The sequence below is a fragment of the Gracilinanus agilis genome, chromosome 3 (assembly GCF_016433145.1).
Source record: "Gracilinanus agilis isolate LMUSP501 chromosome 3, AgileGrace, whole genome shotgun sequence".
Lineage (NCBI taxonomy): Eukaryota > Metazoa > Chordata > Mammalia > Didelphimorphia > Didelphidae > Gracilinanus > Gracilinanus agilis.
Genome location: NC_058132.1, coordinates 421,453,442 through 421,466,250, shown reverse-complemented (window position 1 = coordinate 421,466,250; position 12,809 = coordinate 421,453,442). Strand labels below are relative to the sequence as shown.

At 33.1% G+C, this 12,809-nt stretch overlaps 1 protein-coding gene across 1 annotated transcript in view; it reads right to left on the bottom strand.

The window, feature by feature from the left end:
- GRIK1 (glutamate ionotropic receptor kainate type subunit 1) overlaps window positions 1-12,809 on the bottom strand; it is a 104,321-nt gene that overhangs the window by 78,403 nt on the left and 13,109 nt on the right. The window contains exons 2-3 of the mRNA XM_044670300.1: window positions 12,440-12,697; window positions 8,258-8,439 (exon numbers count right to left, since the gene is read on the bottom strand). Coding sequence (XP_044526235.1) covers window positions 8,258-8,439; window positions 12,440-12,697 — 440 coding nt within the window. The remainder of the gene's footprint in view (window positions 1-8,257; window positions 8,440-12,439; window positions 12,698-12,809) is intronic.

Below are 12,809 nucleotides of genomic sequence, written 5' to 3'. Positions count from 1 at the left end.
TATATATATATAGAGAGAGAGAGAGAGAGAGAGAGAGAGAGAGAGGTTTCACATACAATCTGGGAATCTTTTTTTTTATTTAGGAAATTATATAATTCTTAATATGGCTGGATTAGGATATTGTAAAAAGTTGAAATTATAGTTGAAAAGAATAGAGTGAAAGATTCTGAAAATTTTAAGAAATCATTAGATTCTGATAAGTATGCCAAGATACTTGAATTTTCCCAGTTTCATTTTGGGGATATCTTATGGACCTTTGAGGTCATGATATTATAATTTTCTCTAAAAGGATAAAAACAAAATTTCCATTGTTTCTATTGAAGAAATGGATTTTTTACATTGCTTATGTCAAATGGTCCACGGGATCATGAAGAGTTTGTCAAAACTAAACAACTGAACAACTACAATAATGAAGAAGTCAGATCACCTGTTTAACATGCAATGAGCTCAAAGTTGGAAAAGAGAATTCTTTTTTTAATAATTTATATTTTACATAGTAGTAAATAATTATAAACAAAGTAGATGCCCATCAGTTGGGGAATGGCTAATCAAATTGCGGCACATAAATCTAATGGAATGTCATTGAAGTTATAAATATAAATACAGAATCCACTGTTTGACAAAAATTGCTGGGAAAATTGGAAAACAGTGTGGGAGAGATTAGGCTTAGATCAACATCTCATACCCTATACCAAGATAAATTCAGAATGGGTAAATGACTTAACTATAAAGAAGGAAACTATAAATAAATTAGATGAATGTAGAAAAGTATACCTGTCAGATCTATGGGAAAGGAAAGAATTTAAGATGAAGCAAGAGATAGAGAATATTACAAAATATAAAATGAATAATTTTGATTACATTAAATTAAAAAGAGTTTGTACAAACAAAACCAATGCAACCAAAATTAGGAGGGAAGCAACAAATTGGGGAAAAAATCTTCATAACAAAAACCTTGGACAAAGTTCTAATTTCTCAAATCTATAAGGAGATGTATCAATTGTACAAAAAATCAAGCCATTCCCCAATTGATAAATGGGCAAGGGACATGATAGGCAATTTTCAGATAAAGAAATCAAAACTATCAATAAGCACATGAAAAAGTGTTCTAAATCTCTTAAAATTAGAGAAATGCAAATTAAAACAACTCTGAGTTACCACTTCAAACCTAGCATATTGGCTAATATGACAGCAAAGGAAAGTAATAAGTGTTGGAGGGGATATAACAAAACTGGGACACTAATGCATTGCTAATGGAGTTGTGAATTGATCCCTGGAAGGCGATTTGGAATTATGCCCAAAGGGCTTTAAAAGACTGCCTGCCCTTTATCCAGTCATACCACTGCTGGGTTTGTACCCCAAAGAGATAATAAGGAAAAATATGTGTAGAAAAATATTTATAGCCACATTCTTTGTGGTAGCAAAAAATTGGAAAATGAAGGGATACCCTTTGATTGGGGAATGATGGAATGATATCGGTTGGGGATGAAATACTATTGTGCTAAAAGGAATCCTAATGAACCATGTGAACTGGAATGATCTCCAGGAATTGATGCAGAGCGAAAGGAGAAGAACCAGAACATTGTACACAGAGACTGTGGCACAATCAAACATATTGGACTCTTTCTACTAGCAGCAACGCAATGATCCAGGACAATTCTGAGGGGCGTATAAGAAAGAATGCTATTCACATCCAGAGAAAGACCTGTGGGAACAGAAACTCAGCAGAAAAACATTCGCTTGATCATATGGTTCGATGGGGATATGATTGGGGATGTAGACTCTAAATGATCACTCTATTGCAAATATTAATAATATGGAAATAAGTCTTGATCAATGATACATGTAAAGCCCAGTGGAATTGCTTGTTGGCTATGGGAGAAGAAGGGAAAGAACATGAATCATGTAACCATGGAAAAATATGTTAAAATAAATAAATAAATAAATGAAGCAAATATAAATACAGAGACTCGTGAACATATGTGAATGAATAAAGAGTGAAGAGCTAAGAAAACCATACACAATGATTTCATCAGTGTAAATAGAACAAGCCCAAAAAATAATTGAAAACAAATGTTGCGAAATATGCATATTTTATAAACCCACTAGGTTTCCTTGTACAGCTGGAGTCTCAGAAACTTTAGATAAATTTGAACAGGGAGAAAAGTTCTGAATTAAAACCTATGCTTTCAGATCCCTGGTTTTATATATTACACATAAATTATATATGTACATATATATTACATATAAATATGCATATGTGAATTGAAAAAATAATGTGGATAAATGGTGATATCCACTCTAGGAAACTGAGTTACATACTTAATTGGCTGTAAGTATCTCAGTTCCCTATTGTGAAGCGAAGGCAAAGTGAACCTTCCTTCATTGGGCCAGGGCATACGAGGCTTAGAGACTGATTTGTATAAAAGTAGCTTTCTTCATTTAGAAATCGAGGGTAAACTATGAGGATTGAAACACAAAGGGTGCCCTCATTCTAAGTCCTAAAACTCCACCCTTCAATATATGTTGTAAAGATGGGATTTGTGCAAGGGAAAGGGGACAAAAGGAGCCAGAGAAAGAGTGGCTGACAGTTGGTGACAGTTGGTGATGGTTGAGACCAGAGGGAATTCTGGGTAATTCTCAGGAGGAGGAAGAAGGGAAAATAACTTCCAGCGGAGGACTGAGAGAGGGAGGAGGAGAACATCGCAGCTCAAATCCAGTCCTGAGGGCTTCCTGAGGATCTTTCTTTGGACATTGAAACCCTGATTCCCTGGTCAAAGATTCCATTAAAAATTAGAATATTTTATTATATGAGATAACTCTGCTGACAATGTAAAACTAAAGGTATCAATGAAATTTCCTTAAAAATAATGATGGATTTGGAAAATAAAACTTTAATTTTTATTCTAGCAAATTTTATTTCTATTTCAAGTAAAGGTTGTTAAGGGACTAGGGAAATGTTACAAGAAAAAGCTTGGCTTTTAAAAGAAAACTGACAGTGATGTCATGCACTTACCTAGTATTCCTTTTGCTTGTTGACTTTATTAACAGAGAAGTTTACTTTATGAAGTGGTGCTAGTTTCTGTGCTCTATTTAATTCACAAGGCAACATCAATGTGACTGATCATGTGTCTGTCTTTAGGCTAAATGCTACATGGACACTGGCACTTAATATAAATACTACTATTACTATGATTCCTGCTAATTAATGGCTATTTGAATATCATTCAGGTATTACTAGTTTTTAATCACGGCTGGCCTAATCTAGTTTATATTGCTGAAGCCAGTACTATTTCCTTGGTTTAAAATTTTCCATTTGTAAGTATACTGAGTTGTATAAAGTTGATGTACTAATATCAACAGTGAATCACATGGGGAAAGTAGCCTGCTATTAGTTTAAAGTGCAATGACTATACAAAGAATCAAAGGACTGAGTGCTGGTAAAGCTTTCTTTACTTTCTACTGACTTTCTACCATTAACTAGCTATAGGATAATAGACAAATTGCTTAACCTTTCCTGTTTAACCAAATATTTTCATCTATAAAGTGAAAAACCAGATTGTTTTTGAAGTATCTGGAATAATCAAATTTATATTGTCCTATTTTTGTAAGTGATCTTATTCTATATTATCCTATATTATAACATTTTATATAACTACCTGTCATATTTCTTCATCCTAAAGTTCAGGTCATAGTTCAGAAGTTTAATCTTCCTCTCTGTATTAAGTTTAAAAGTTGTTTTCCTATAAATTCCTTTAATTAAGAGCTCTGTACTACTAGCCATTCTTGACCAATTAAAGGAAATCTGTTATTTATATATCATTAATTAGTCATTTTCTTTTCTGTCATAATAGTCAATCTAATAGGTGTGGAGTGGCACCTCCAGTTTGTTTTAATTTGCATTTCTCTAAATAATAGTGATTTAGAGCATTTTTGAAAAAATTATTCTAAGAAATAAATTGGTCCAAATTTGATCCAACAAAAGAACTTCAATTTTGAAACTGTGCAAACTGATTTTTATTACATGAATTAGGAACTTCATGAATATATGCTTCTATATAATTTTCAAGTATGTTCTTGGGCAGGGAGCCTAGAAGGGGGAAAACAGCTCTCCTTGTGAGCTATTCATAAATCTCTAGTGAGGGATATGTAGGAAGACTTTCCAGAAAATGTTTCTCTGCATCTATCTTATCATATTATCATACTAGCATTTTCCTGGGGCCTTAGTCAAAGGAGAGTGAAAATGTTTTTCTTTTCTTTTTTTAAACCTGTATCTACTAAGTATGGATTCCAAGGCATAAGAATGGTAAGGGTTAAATTAATGTTAAATGAATTTCCCACAGTCACACAGCTTGGGAAGTATCTAGGGCAAGATTCAAACCCAGGATTTCCAGGTGAGGCTCTTTACCCACTGAGCCACCTAAGTGCTCTAAAAACATTTACTTGAGAAAGAAAGTCTCTCTACCTTCTGACTCTCCAGTTTGGAAGGCAGAGAAGAGACACAGATAATTTACTTGGTTTCAAATTTCCTTTTTGTAAGTATACTGAGTTGTACAAAGTTGATGTATTAACATCAACCAGTGACTCACATGGGAAAAGTAGCATGGTAGGGTAGAAAGTGCAATGACTATACATTGAATCAAAGGACAAGTGCCAGGGCTGACTTTCTGCCATTCACTAGCAGTATTATATTGAACAAATTGTTTAGCCTTTCTGTGCCCAAGGCTTTTCTTTGTTCCCTAGCCTTCAGAGACTTATTGGATTACTAACTAATTAGAGACCAAATTTATGACTGAAATGCAATTTTTCTGCTGTGAACTTTAAAAATATAGTTTGAAGGGTTTTTTTTCCTGATGAAATATATTAATGAGTTTTGAGGTAACACTGTAGAATTTGTTTTTAAGGAAAAACAAGAATAAAACTGGATGTTACATGAAAGAAAATTTAGATCTTTTTTATCATTCTATCCCCATAAAGTGACTGACTTATTGTTTTAGTTTAAGGGCATAGGTAATTTCACTGATTAAGAAGAGGGAACTGAAGTTAGTTTGAAAGTAGATCAGTGAAATTTCAAAATGGAAAAACAAAATAGGGTTGCAATTTAAATTTATCTGGTGCTTAAGAACTGCCTATTATTTACCCTTTTCTGGATCACTAAATGAAAAAAGGTTGTGTAAATCAGGAAAGTAAGTTCTGCTAAACCATATAATTAGTTACTTAGGAGTTTTACAAATTAAAGTTAAATACAAATCAATTTAGAAATGAATTTTTAATTGGTATATGTGTTTTGAAATTAGAAATTTGGCTATTTATTAGATGCCCTGATTCAAGTATGGATTTTAATTAGAGTAGATTTCAAATCATTTGTTAAGGAGAAAATGAGGCTCCTACACATTTTTATAATAAACTATGTAGAAGCACGAGGTGGGATTTGGGGTTAGATCTCCTCAAACCATATGATGCAGAAATTATTAATTATTAAATCTACTTTTCTTAATCAAACCCTTTCAAGAATTAAGTAAATATTTAAAGGAATTGAGCAAATAGCAGGAAGTAAGGGAAATATTTGATCAGAATATGAAAGAAACAAGACATGTGCAGTGTTGAAGGGTTGTGATAAAAAAAAGTTTTTTAAAGCAAAAGTAAAAGGATTGTGGACCGCTAAGTGGCTCAGTGGATTGAGAGCCAGGCCCAGAGACAGGGAGTCCTAGGTTCAAATTTGATTTCAGATGTTTCCTAGCTATCTGACCCTGGGCAAGTCACTTAACCGTCTTTGCCTAGTCCTTTCTACTCTTCTCTTTCTACTCTTGGAACCAATGAACAGTATTGATTTTAAGATGGATGATAAGGATTTTTATTTTATTTTATTTTTTAATTTAAGAGGGTTTGGAATTTTGCAAAGAGAGATCTAAGGGAGGTTTTTGATCTCTTGAGAAAAGTGGGATATGAGAAACATTATGTGGTAATTCTTTGTGATAGGGGAACTATAGTAATAAGGGACAATTAGGTGTCTAAGTGGATTGAGAGTCAGGCCTGGAGATGGGAGCTCTGCAGTTCAAATATGGCCTTGGACAGTTCTTACCTGTATGATCCTGGGCAGCCCTTACCATTCTTCTGCCTTGGAACTGATTCTAAGTCAGAAGATAAGGGTTTAAAAAAAAAAAGAAACTATAGTAATAAAGTTGAAGCATTAAATCCCCAGGGTCTAAAACAGTGATTCCCAAAATAGACACCACTGCCCCCTGGTGGGTGCTGCAGCAATCCAGGGGAGCGGTGATGGCCACAGGTGCATTTGGGGACAGTGAATAACTGTAAGGGGGCAGTGATAGTACATGACAGGGGGTGCTAAGTAGCTAAGTAATATTTTTTCTGGAAAGGGGGAAGTAGGCCAAAAAAGTTTGGGAACCACTGGTCTAAAACAATACCATTACTAGTCTTATGTCACTCAGAGAAAGCAATAATGAATGGGGAAAAAAATCCATGTTTACCAAAATATATATAGCAGCATGTTTTATTATAGCAAAGAGTTAGATCCAGGATGCCTATCAATTGAAGAGTGACTGAATAAATTATAATATATGAATAGAATGTAATATTATCATGCCATAAGGAATGGCAAAAAAGGATGGAATCAGAGAATACAGAGGGGAGAGGAGAAACAAGAGAACTATGTATGCTTTATAAATGGAAACAGTTTCAATAAGACTTAAGAACTAGGATGGAACTAATGATCAATCATAACACCAGAAGAGTGATGATGATAAAGCACCTTGGAGGACATAATCTTCTATCTAGAAGTCTTCTGTCCATTTGGCTCTGAAGGAAAAAAAGATGGGACTCAGGCAGGTCAGAATTTCAAATTTTATTTAGGAAAGATAAAAGGTGGAGTGGAATTTTCTAAGATTGTGTTGAACACTGTGATTGTAGAGGAGTTGAATTTCAAACATAATAAGAAATACATTCTGAGTTTCATTTGACAAATAATAATTAACTTTTTAATGTTTAATCTTCATTCTTATCACAATGAAACTGGAATATGTTTTGTCTTGGAGTAGCTGGTATCCAGGGTAATCTTTCAGAAGGATTTGTTTAAAATTTTTTTCATTGTTTTGTTCATTGGGAGAAAAGTTATAGTCATAAATTACTATGAAGTAGAAAAGGGCATCAACAATACTTTTAAAAGGCAAATATATATTTGGAATTATGTCCAAAGGGCTTTAAAAAAAGTGCATGTCTTTTGATCCAGCAATACCACTACTAGGTTTGTATCCCAAAGAGATAAAAACAAAATGGTAAGGGTTCTGTTTGTACAAAATTATTTGTAGCTGTGTTTTTTGTGGCCGCAAAACATTGGAAAATGAGAGAGTGTCCCTCAATTGGGGGATGGCTGAACAAATTGTGGTTATGTGATGGTGATGGAATACTATTATGCTATAAGGAATGATGAACTGCCTGATTTCTATAAAGAACTGGAAAGACCTCCATGAACTGATGTGGAATGAAATAAGCAGAACCAGGAGAACATCATACACAGTAATTGAAACATTGTGGGATGATCAAATATGAATGACTCTGCTACTAAAAGCAATGCAATGATCCAGGACAACACTGAGGGACTTATGAGAAAGAATGCTGTCCACATCTAGAGAAAGAACTGTGGGAATAGAAATGCAGAAGAAAACATATGATTTATCACCTGTTTACATGGATATATGATTTGGGGTTTTGGTTTTAAAAGATTATTACAAAAATGAATAATATGCAAGTGGGATTTGAATGATAATATGTGTATAACCCAGTGAAATTGCTTGCAAACTCGGGGAGGGGGGAGGGAAAAAGGGAGGGAGACAGCAAGAATCTTGTAATCATGAAAAAACCCTAAAAAGTAAAAATTAAATTAAAAAGAAGGTAAGTACATGTCTAAAGAAATTAATATAATAATTCCTTATTTATCAGTAGAATTTAGAAATTTGTAATATCTTCCTGTCTTGTCCCTCTTTTTTACAACTATAGTCACAAATATCTCCTACTACATGCAAAATATGACTTCTCTACAGATTTAAAACTCATCAAAAGTCTACTGAAGTTCCTGAGTTTCATTGCTCTTGACAATGTATCTAATAACTGATACCTTCATGATACCATGTAGATTTGATTACAGGTTTAAAATTTTTGTAAATTAAAACTAGATAGCCATTTCAAGAACGAAAAATAAGTATTTCTTCCAAATACTTTTTTTCCTTCATATCCACATTACCTGCTTAAGTATTTCAGCTGCCATTTCATATGAACAATCAAATATCACATAGAACTCCTTGCTTCTCTTCATTTCCTTCAGTAAGGGCTTGGCATCTTTATTCCCAGAAGGCAGCTGACGGATTTTTATTTTAATGTTGTATTTGGAAGGAGCCTTGATCAACTCTTGCAGACGAATTAGACCTAGAAAATTACATATCATCATCCAACCAAAACTTTTGTTGAATGTTTACTAAAATTTCATCAGTCATTCCCAAAATATTTCCTACTGCTACTATTCAAATGTTATACTTTTGATTTCTGATTTTGTCAGCTCTCTTTCTCTCGTACTTTATGTGGCTACTTTTTAATGTCTTACTATGCTCACCTTGGAAGTATATAATATACAAATACATTAAATTTTTTTTTTTACCTTTTGTCTTAAAATCAATACTAAGTATTGGTTTCAAGGCAGAAGAGTAGTAAGGGCTAGGCAGCTGGGTTTAAGTGACTTGCCCAGGGTCACACAGCTAGGATGCAAATACGTTTTTAACTTATCCAAAATGCACTTTGGTCTTTTCTAGCTTCTAGTCAGCAGCAATATTAACCAACGGGAAATACTTAATACCAAAAGTTTGCTTGAAATTCCCAAAATTTGTTTAGAGTGCTAATGTTTATATCTATTTACTTATTTTGAAACTAACAGATAATATATCATTTTTTCCTTGGGTGATAGATTTTAGGAGGTTTTTTCATTACATTATGGACATAATTATAGACCCAAGCTTCAAACAAAGCATCTTATTTTTATTAATATTAAAAAATATCAGAAAAGAGGACCTATGATGATCAGAATAAAAACAAAGGAAACTAAAGAAATTCTCACACTGTTCATTATGGAAAAGGCTATATCAGAACAGAGAAAGTAGGTATATTTTGTTTGCCATAAGTATGAACATGTTGAACTAAATAATTCTCTAAAAGAAGTACAAGACAATATTGACCAGTGACTTTATAGTACCTACCAGAAGCTCTTACTAAAAGATTCATATCTCAATGAAAAATTGACTAATTTTTCAGTATGAAGGTTCTTCACCTTTAAGGTTGTTTAGCTTCAACAATCAATAGAGAATATGGTAAGTATTCAGATGGAACTCTGTGCTCTGCACAAAATGAATCCTGGATACCAGCTGCTCCAAAATACAACATATTCCAGTTTCATTGTTTTAAGAATGAATACTAAACTTTAAAAATTTACTATTAGTCAAGTGAAACTCAGAATGAGGCTCGTGTGTGTGTATATATATATATTTATATATAGCATTTGAAATTCAACTGTTCTAGAAACATAAAATTTACAGCACAATCTTAGAACACCCTCCTACACACCTTTTTTTTCCCCCTAAATAAAATTCAAAATTCTCATCTGCCTGATCCCTATCTTTTTTCCTTCAGGGCCACAGGAATAGAAGGCATCTGACCAAAATAAGCAATCATTTTATTTTGAAGTAAATGGTTTATCATGACAAAGGAAGTTACTGGGAGGCAGCATCTTGTGGTGGAAGAAACACTAGATTCACATTAGATGGTCTGGGTTAAAATCTCATGCTTAACATTTATTATATGTGTGGTCTTGCTCAAGTAATTTAATCTCCCAGCTACTAATTCTATAATTGTCAGATAAAATTCTAAAATTGACTAAGAAGTGAGTACTGGTTACCTCCTTTTCCATTCCTTTGGCTTACTATACCTATTTCCTAGTCTTTTCTATTTTCTCTTTTACCTTTGTACTTGAGAATGACTAACCAGGGCAAGGTCAATTTATTCTGGTGAAATTAGTTCTCCTAAAAAAACACACTGCACAACCAAAAATATTTTTAAAAATATCTCATCTTCTGCACTTAGCTTATTTCTATCTTCTGTGATGATATGAGAATTCTAAAGAAGCATATCTATTTTTCAAGGGGCAAATTTCATGGATAGATATGTAAATTTCACTAAGGACCAAGCTCTTAACAATAAATCTAGTTTGTTTACATTTTCCTTACCAGCTGTAATTTTTATGTATTTTTTATTTACTAGCTATGTAACAACTGTAGATAATCATTTCCATGAATTTCAATTTCTCATCTCTAAAATGAGAATAACAATGTTTGTACTATAAAAACCATTTTGAAATTGTAAAATATTACAGAAATGGCAGTTGGGATTATGAACTTCAGTTTCAACTTTTGTATTTCATTGATTTACTCAATCCTTCCCTTCTAAAATAAATAATAAGATACTCATTCAACAATATATTTGTCAGCCTTAGGCTAAGTACAACTTTTGAACTGGAATTACTTCACAGAAGATTCCTGATAGGTTGAGGAAATTTGACTTCAAACAATGGATTATGTATAATTGATCTAGCAACATGAGATAAAATTCATTCCAGAAAGTGGAGCAAGTATGGAATTTCAACAGTTACTTGAGAAGCAAAGATATGAGTTATGGCAAAGATTGGAGATGCTAAGGAAGTTCATCAGTTTAACAGGTATCTTGCAAATTTTACCTTTCACAATAGTAAGCAAATGTAATTAGCATTTTCACAAAACATAGAATTTTAAAACTGGAAAGATCATTAGAAGTAACCTACCTAATCCAACCAAAACTTTGATTTTAGAGATGAAGAAATTGAGTTGCAATGAGATGAAATGCCTCCTTGTATTCATATCATGCTTAAATGTCATGTGTATTTCACAATAATGAATAAACAGCATGTATTTATTAAATAATTATGTATAGAAGGAGGAATTAAAAGTAATTGGAGAATTTTTGAAGGAGTTGTTTCAAGTAAGAACTTATCCACACTTCCTTAAAGTCATTTCCAGATATGGAAATGATTTTATGATTCTGCTATCAGCATTAATTGCAACTGTAATAGAGGATTAAATATCTAGCTTCCATAAGATAGCCACAATTCCATAATTCTGAAAAAGTGTGAGAATAGCTGAAGAGACAGAAAGGGCTGTGGCATAATTATTAGTGAGCCAAAATGTGAATTTCACTTCAAGAACAAAAAGGTAGAATGCTGAAATGCTTTCCTTGCTACAGCCTGCCTTCAAGTATCCTTCTTTGTTCCACAAGAGATGAACTAGTCACAGCAAGCAAGAAAACAGATGGAAATTGGATTAAGGGCTGCTGCTTGAGGAGAACTGTGGGTAAAATAGTTAACATTTCTGATTTAATATATAGGATGGATCTAGTAAGTTTAATGCAAAAGAATAATAGCAATATTATATATTCATTGTATAAGTGGGTAATATAAATGAGGGTAATGGTAGAGAAATTATAACATTTTAATGATAATTTTATTTATTTTTTATTTTTTAAAACCCTTACCTTCTGTCTTAGACTCAATACTGAGTATTAGTTCCAAGGCAGAAGAGTGGTAAGGGCTAGGCAATGGAGGTTAAGTGACTTGTCCAGGGTTACACAGTTGGGAGGTATCTGAGGCCAGATTTGAACCTAGGACCTCCTGTCTCTTCGCCTGGCTCTCAATCCACTGAGCTACCCAGCTGCACCCAATGATAAATGTTTTTATTGAAAAAAGAGCAATGAACTTGGAGTCAGGGAATTTTGCTTTGCAAATATTAAAACTGCATGTAAAATTTTGCCATTATTATCTGTGATCATTAATATTAAATTAAGAGAATTAATATTTTTAATTTAGGATAGGACAGGTCTATCATCTATTTTTCAAAAAAGAGTAGGCTTAGTTTTTAACATATTATTTTGTAGTCATTCTCTCTTAGAAATTTCTCTTCTAAATTGCATCTAATCATTCAGATATTTTATCTTCTATACCATAATCCTTTTTAGGGAAGAGAACCTTCACCATTTTTATGATAGTAAGAAACAAACAACTCAAGAAACAAAAAAAACTTGCAGGAAAAGTAAAGCAACAGGTCTCACCTAGAGGTGAGAAATTCTCCTGAATTTCAATGAGATAGCAAACATTTTATGGTAGTATGGCAAAAAAAAAAAAAAAAAAAAAAAAAAAAGACTAAGAAATCATATGAAGTCATGACTGATTAAATTTAAAAAAATTATTTACCCCCAAATACGTAATCTACACGATCTCCAGGATTTTAATATGAGGGACTGGCATTAAATATGATGTCACCATAGTAACAGATAATGTACCAGGTAAGTTTCATACCTGTGTTATCTTCATATACCACAGTCACTGTTTTCCAGTTATAGTAGAGTATCAAGTCCAGAACTGCCCTACTGAAGGCTGCATAATCTGGATAGAGGTTGATATAAAACATGTCACTTTTATCCATTGTAGGATGTTTCCAGTGAGTCTGTATGTGAGGAACTTCAAGGGCATTGCAAATAGACTGTACAGCACTGACTGAAGAAATATGGGATGGGCCAAATAATGCAGCCACTCCAAGTGCAAGCTGATCACATGCTGAGGGAGAACGTAGAAAAGAAATAAAGGGAAAGATCGAAAGGTGGAAAGGAGGGAACAGAAAAAGAATGAGAAATAAAGAAAGAAAATTGTGGACTTTTTCTTTCAAATT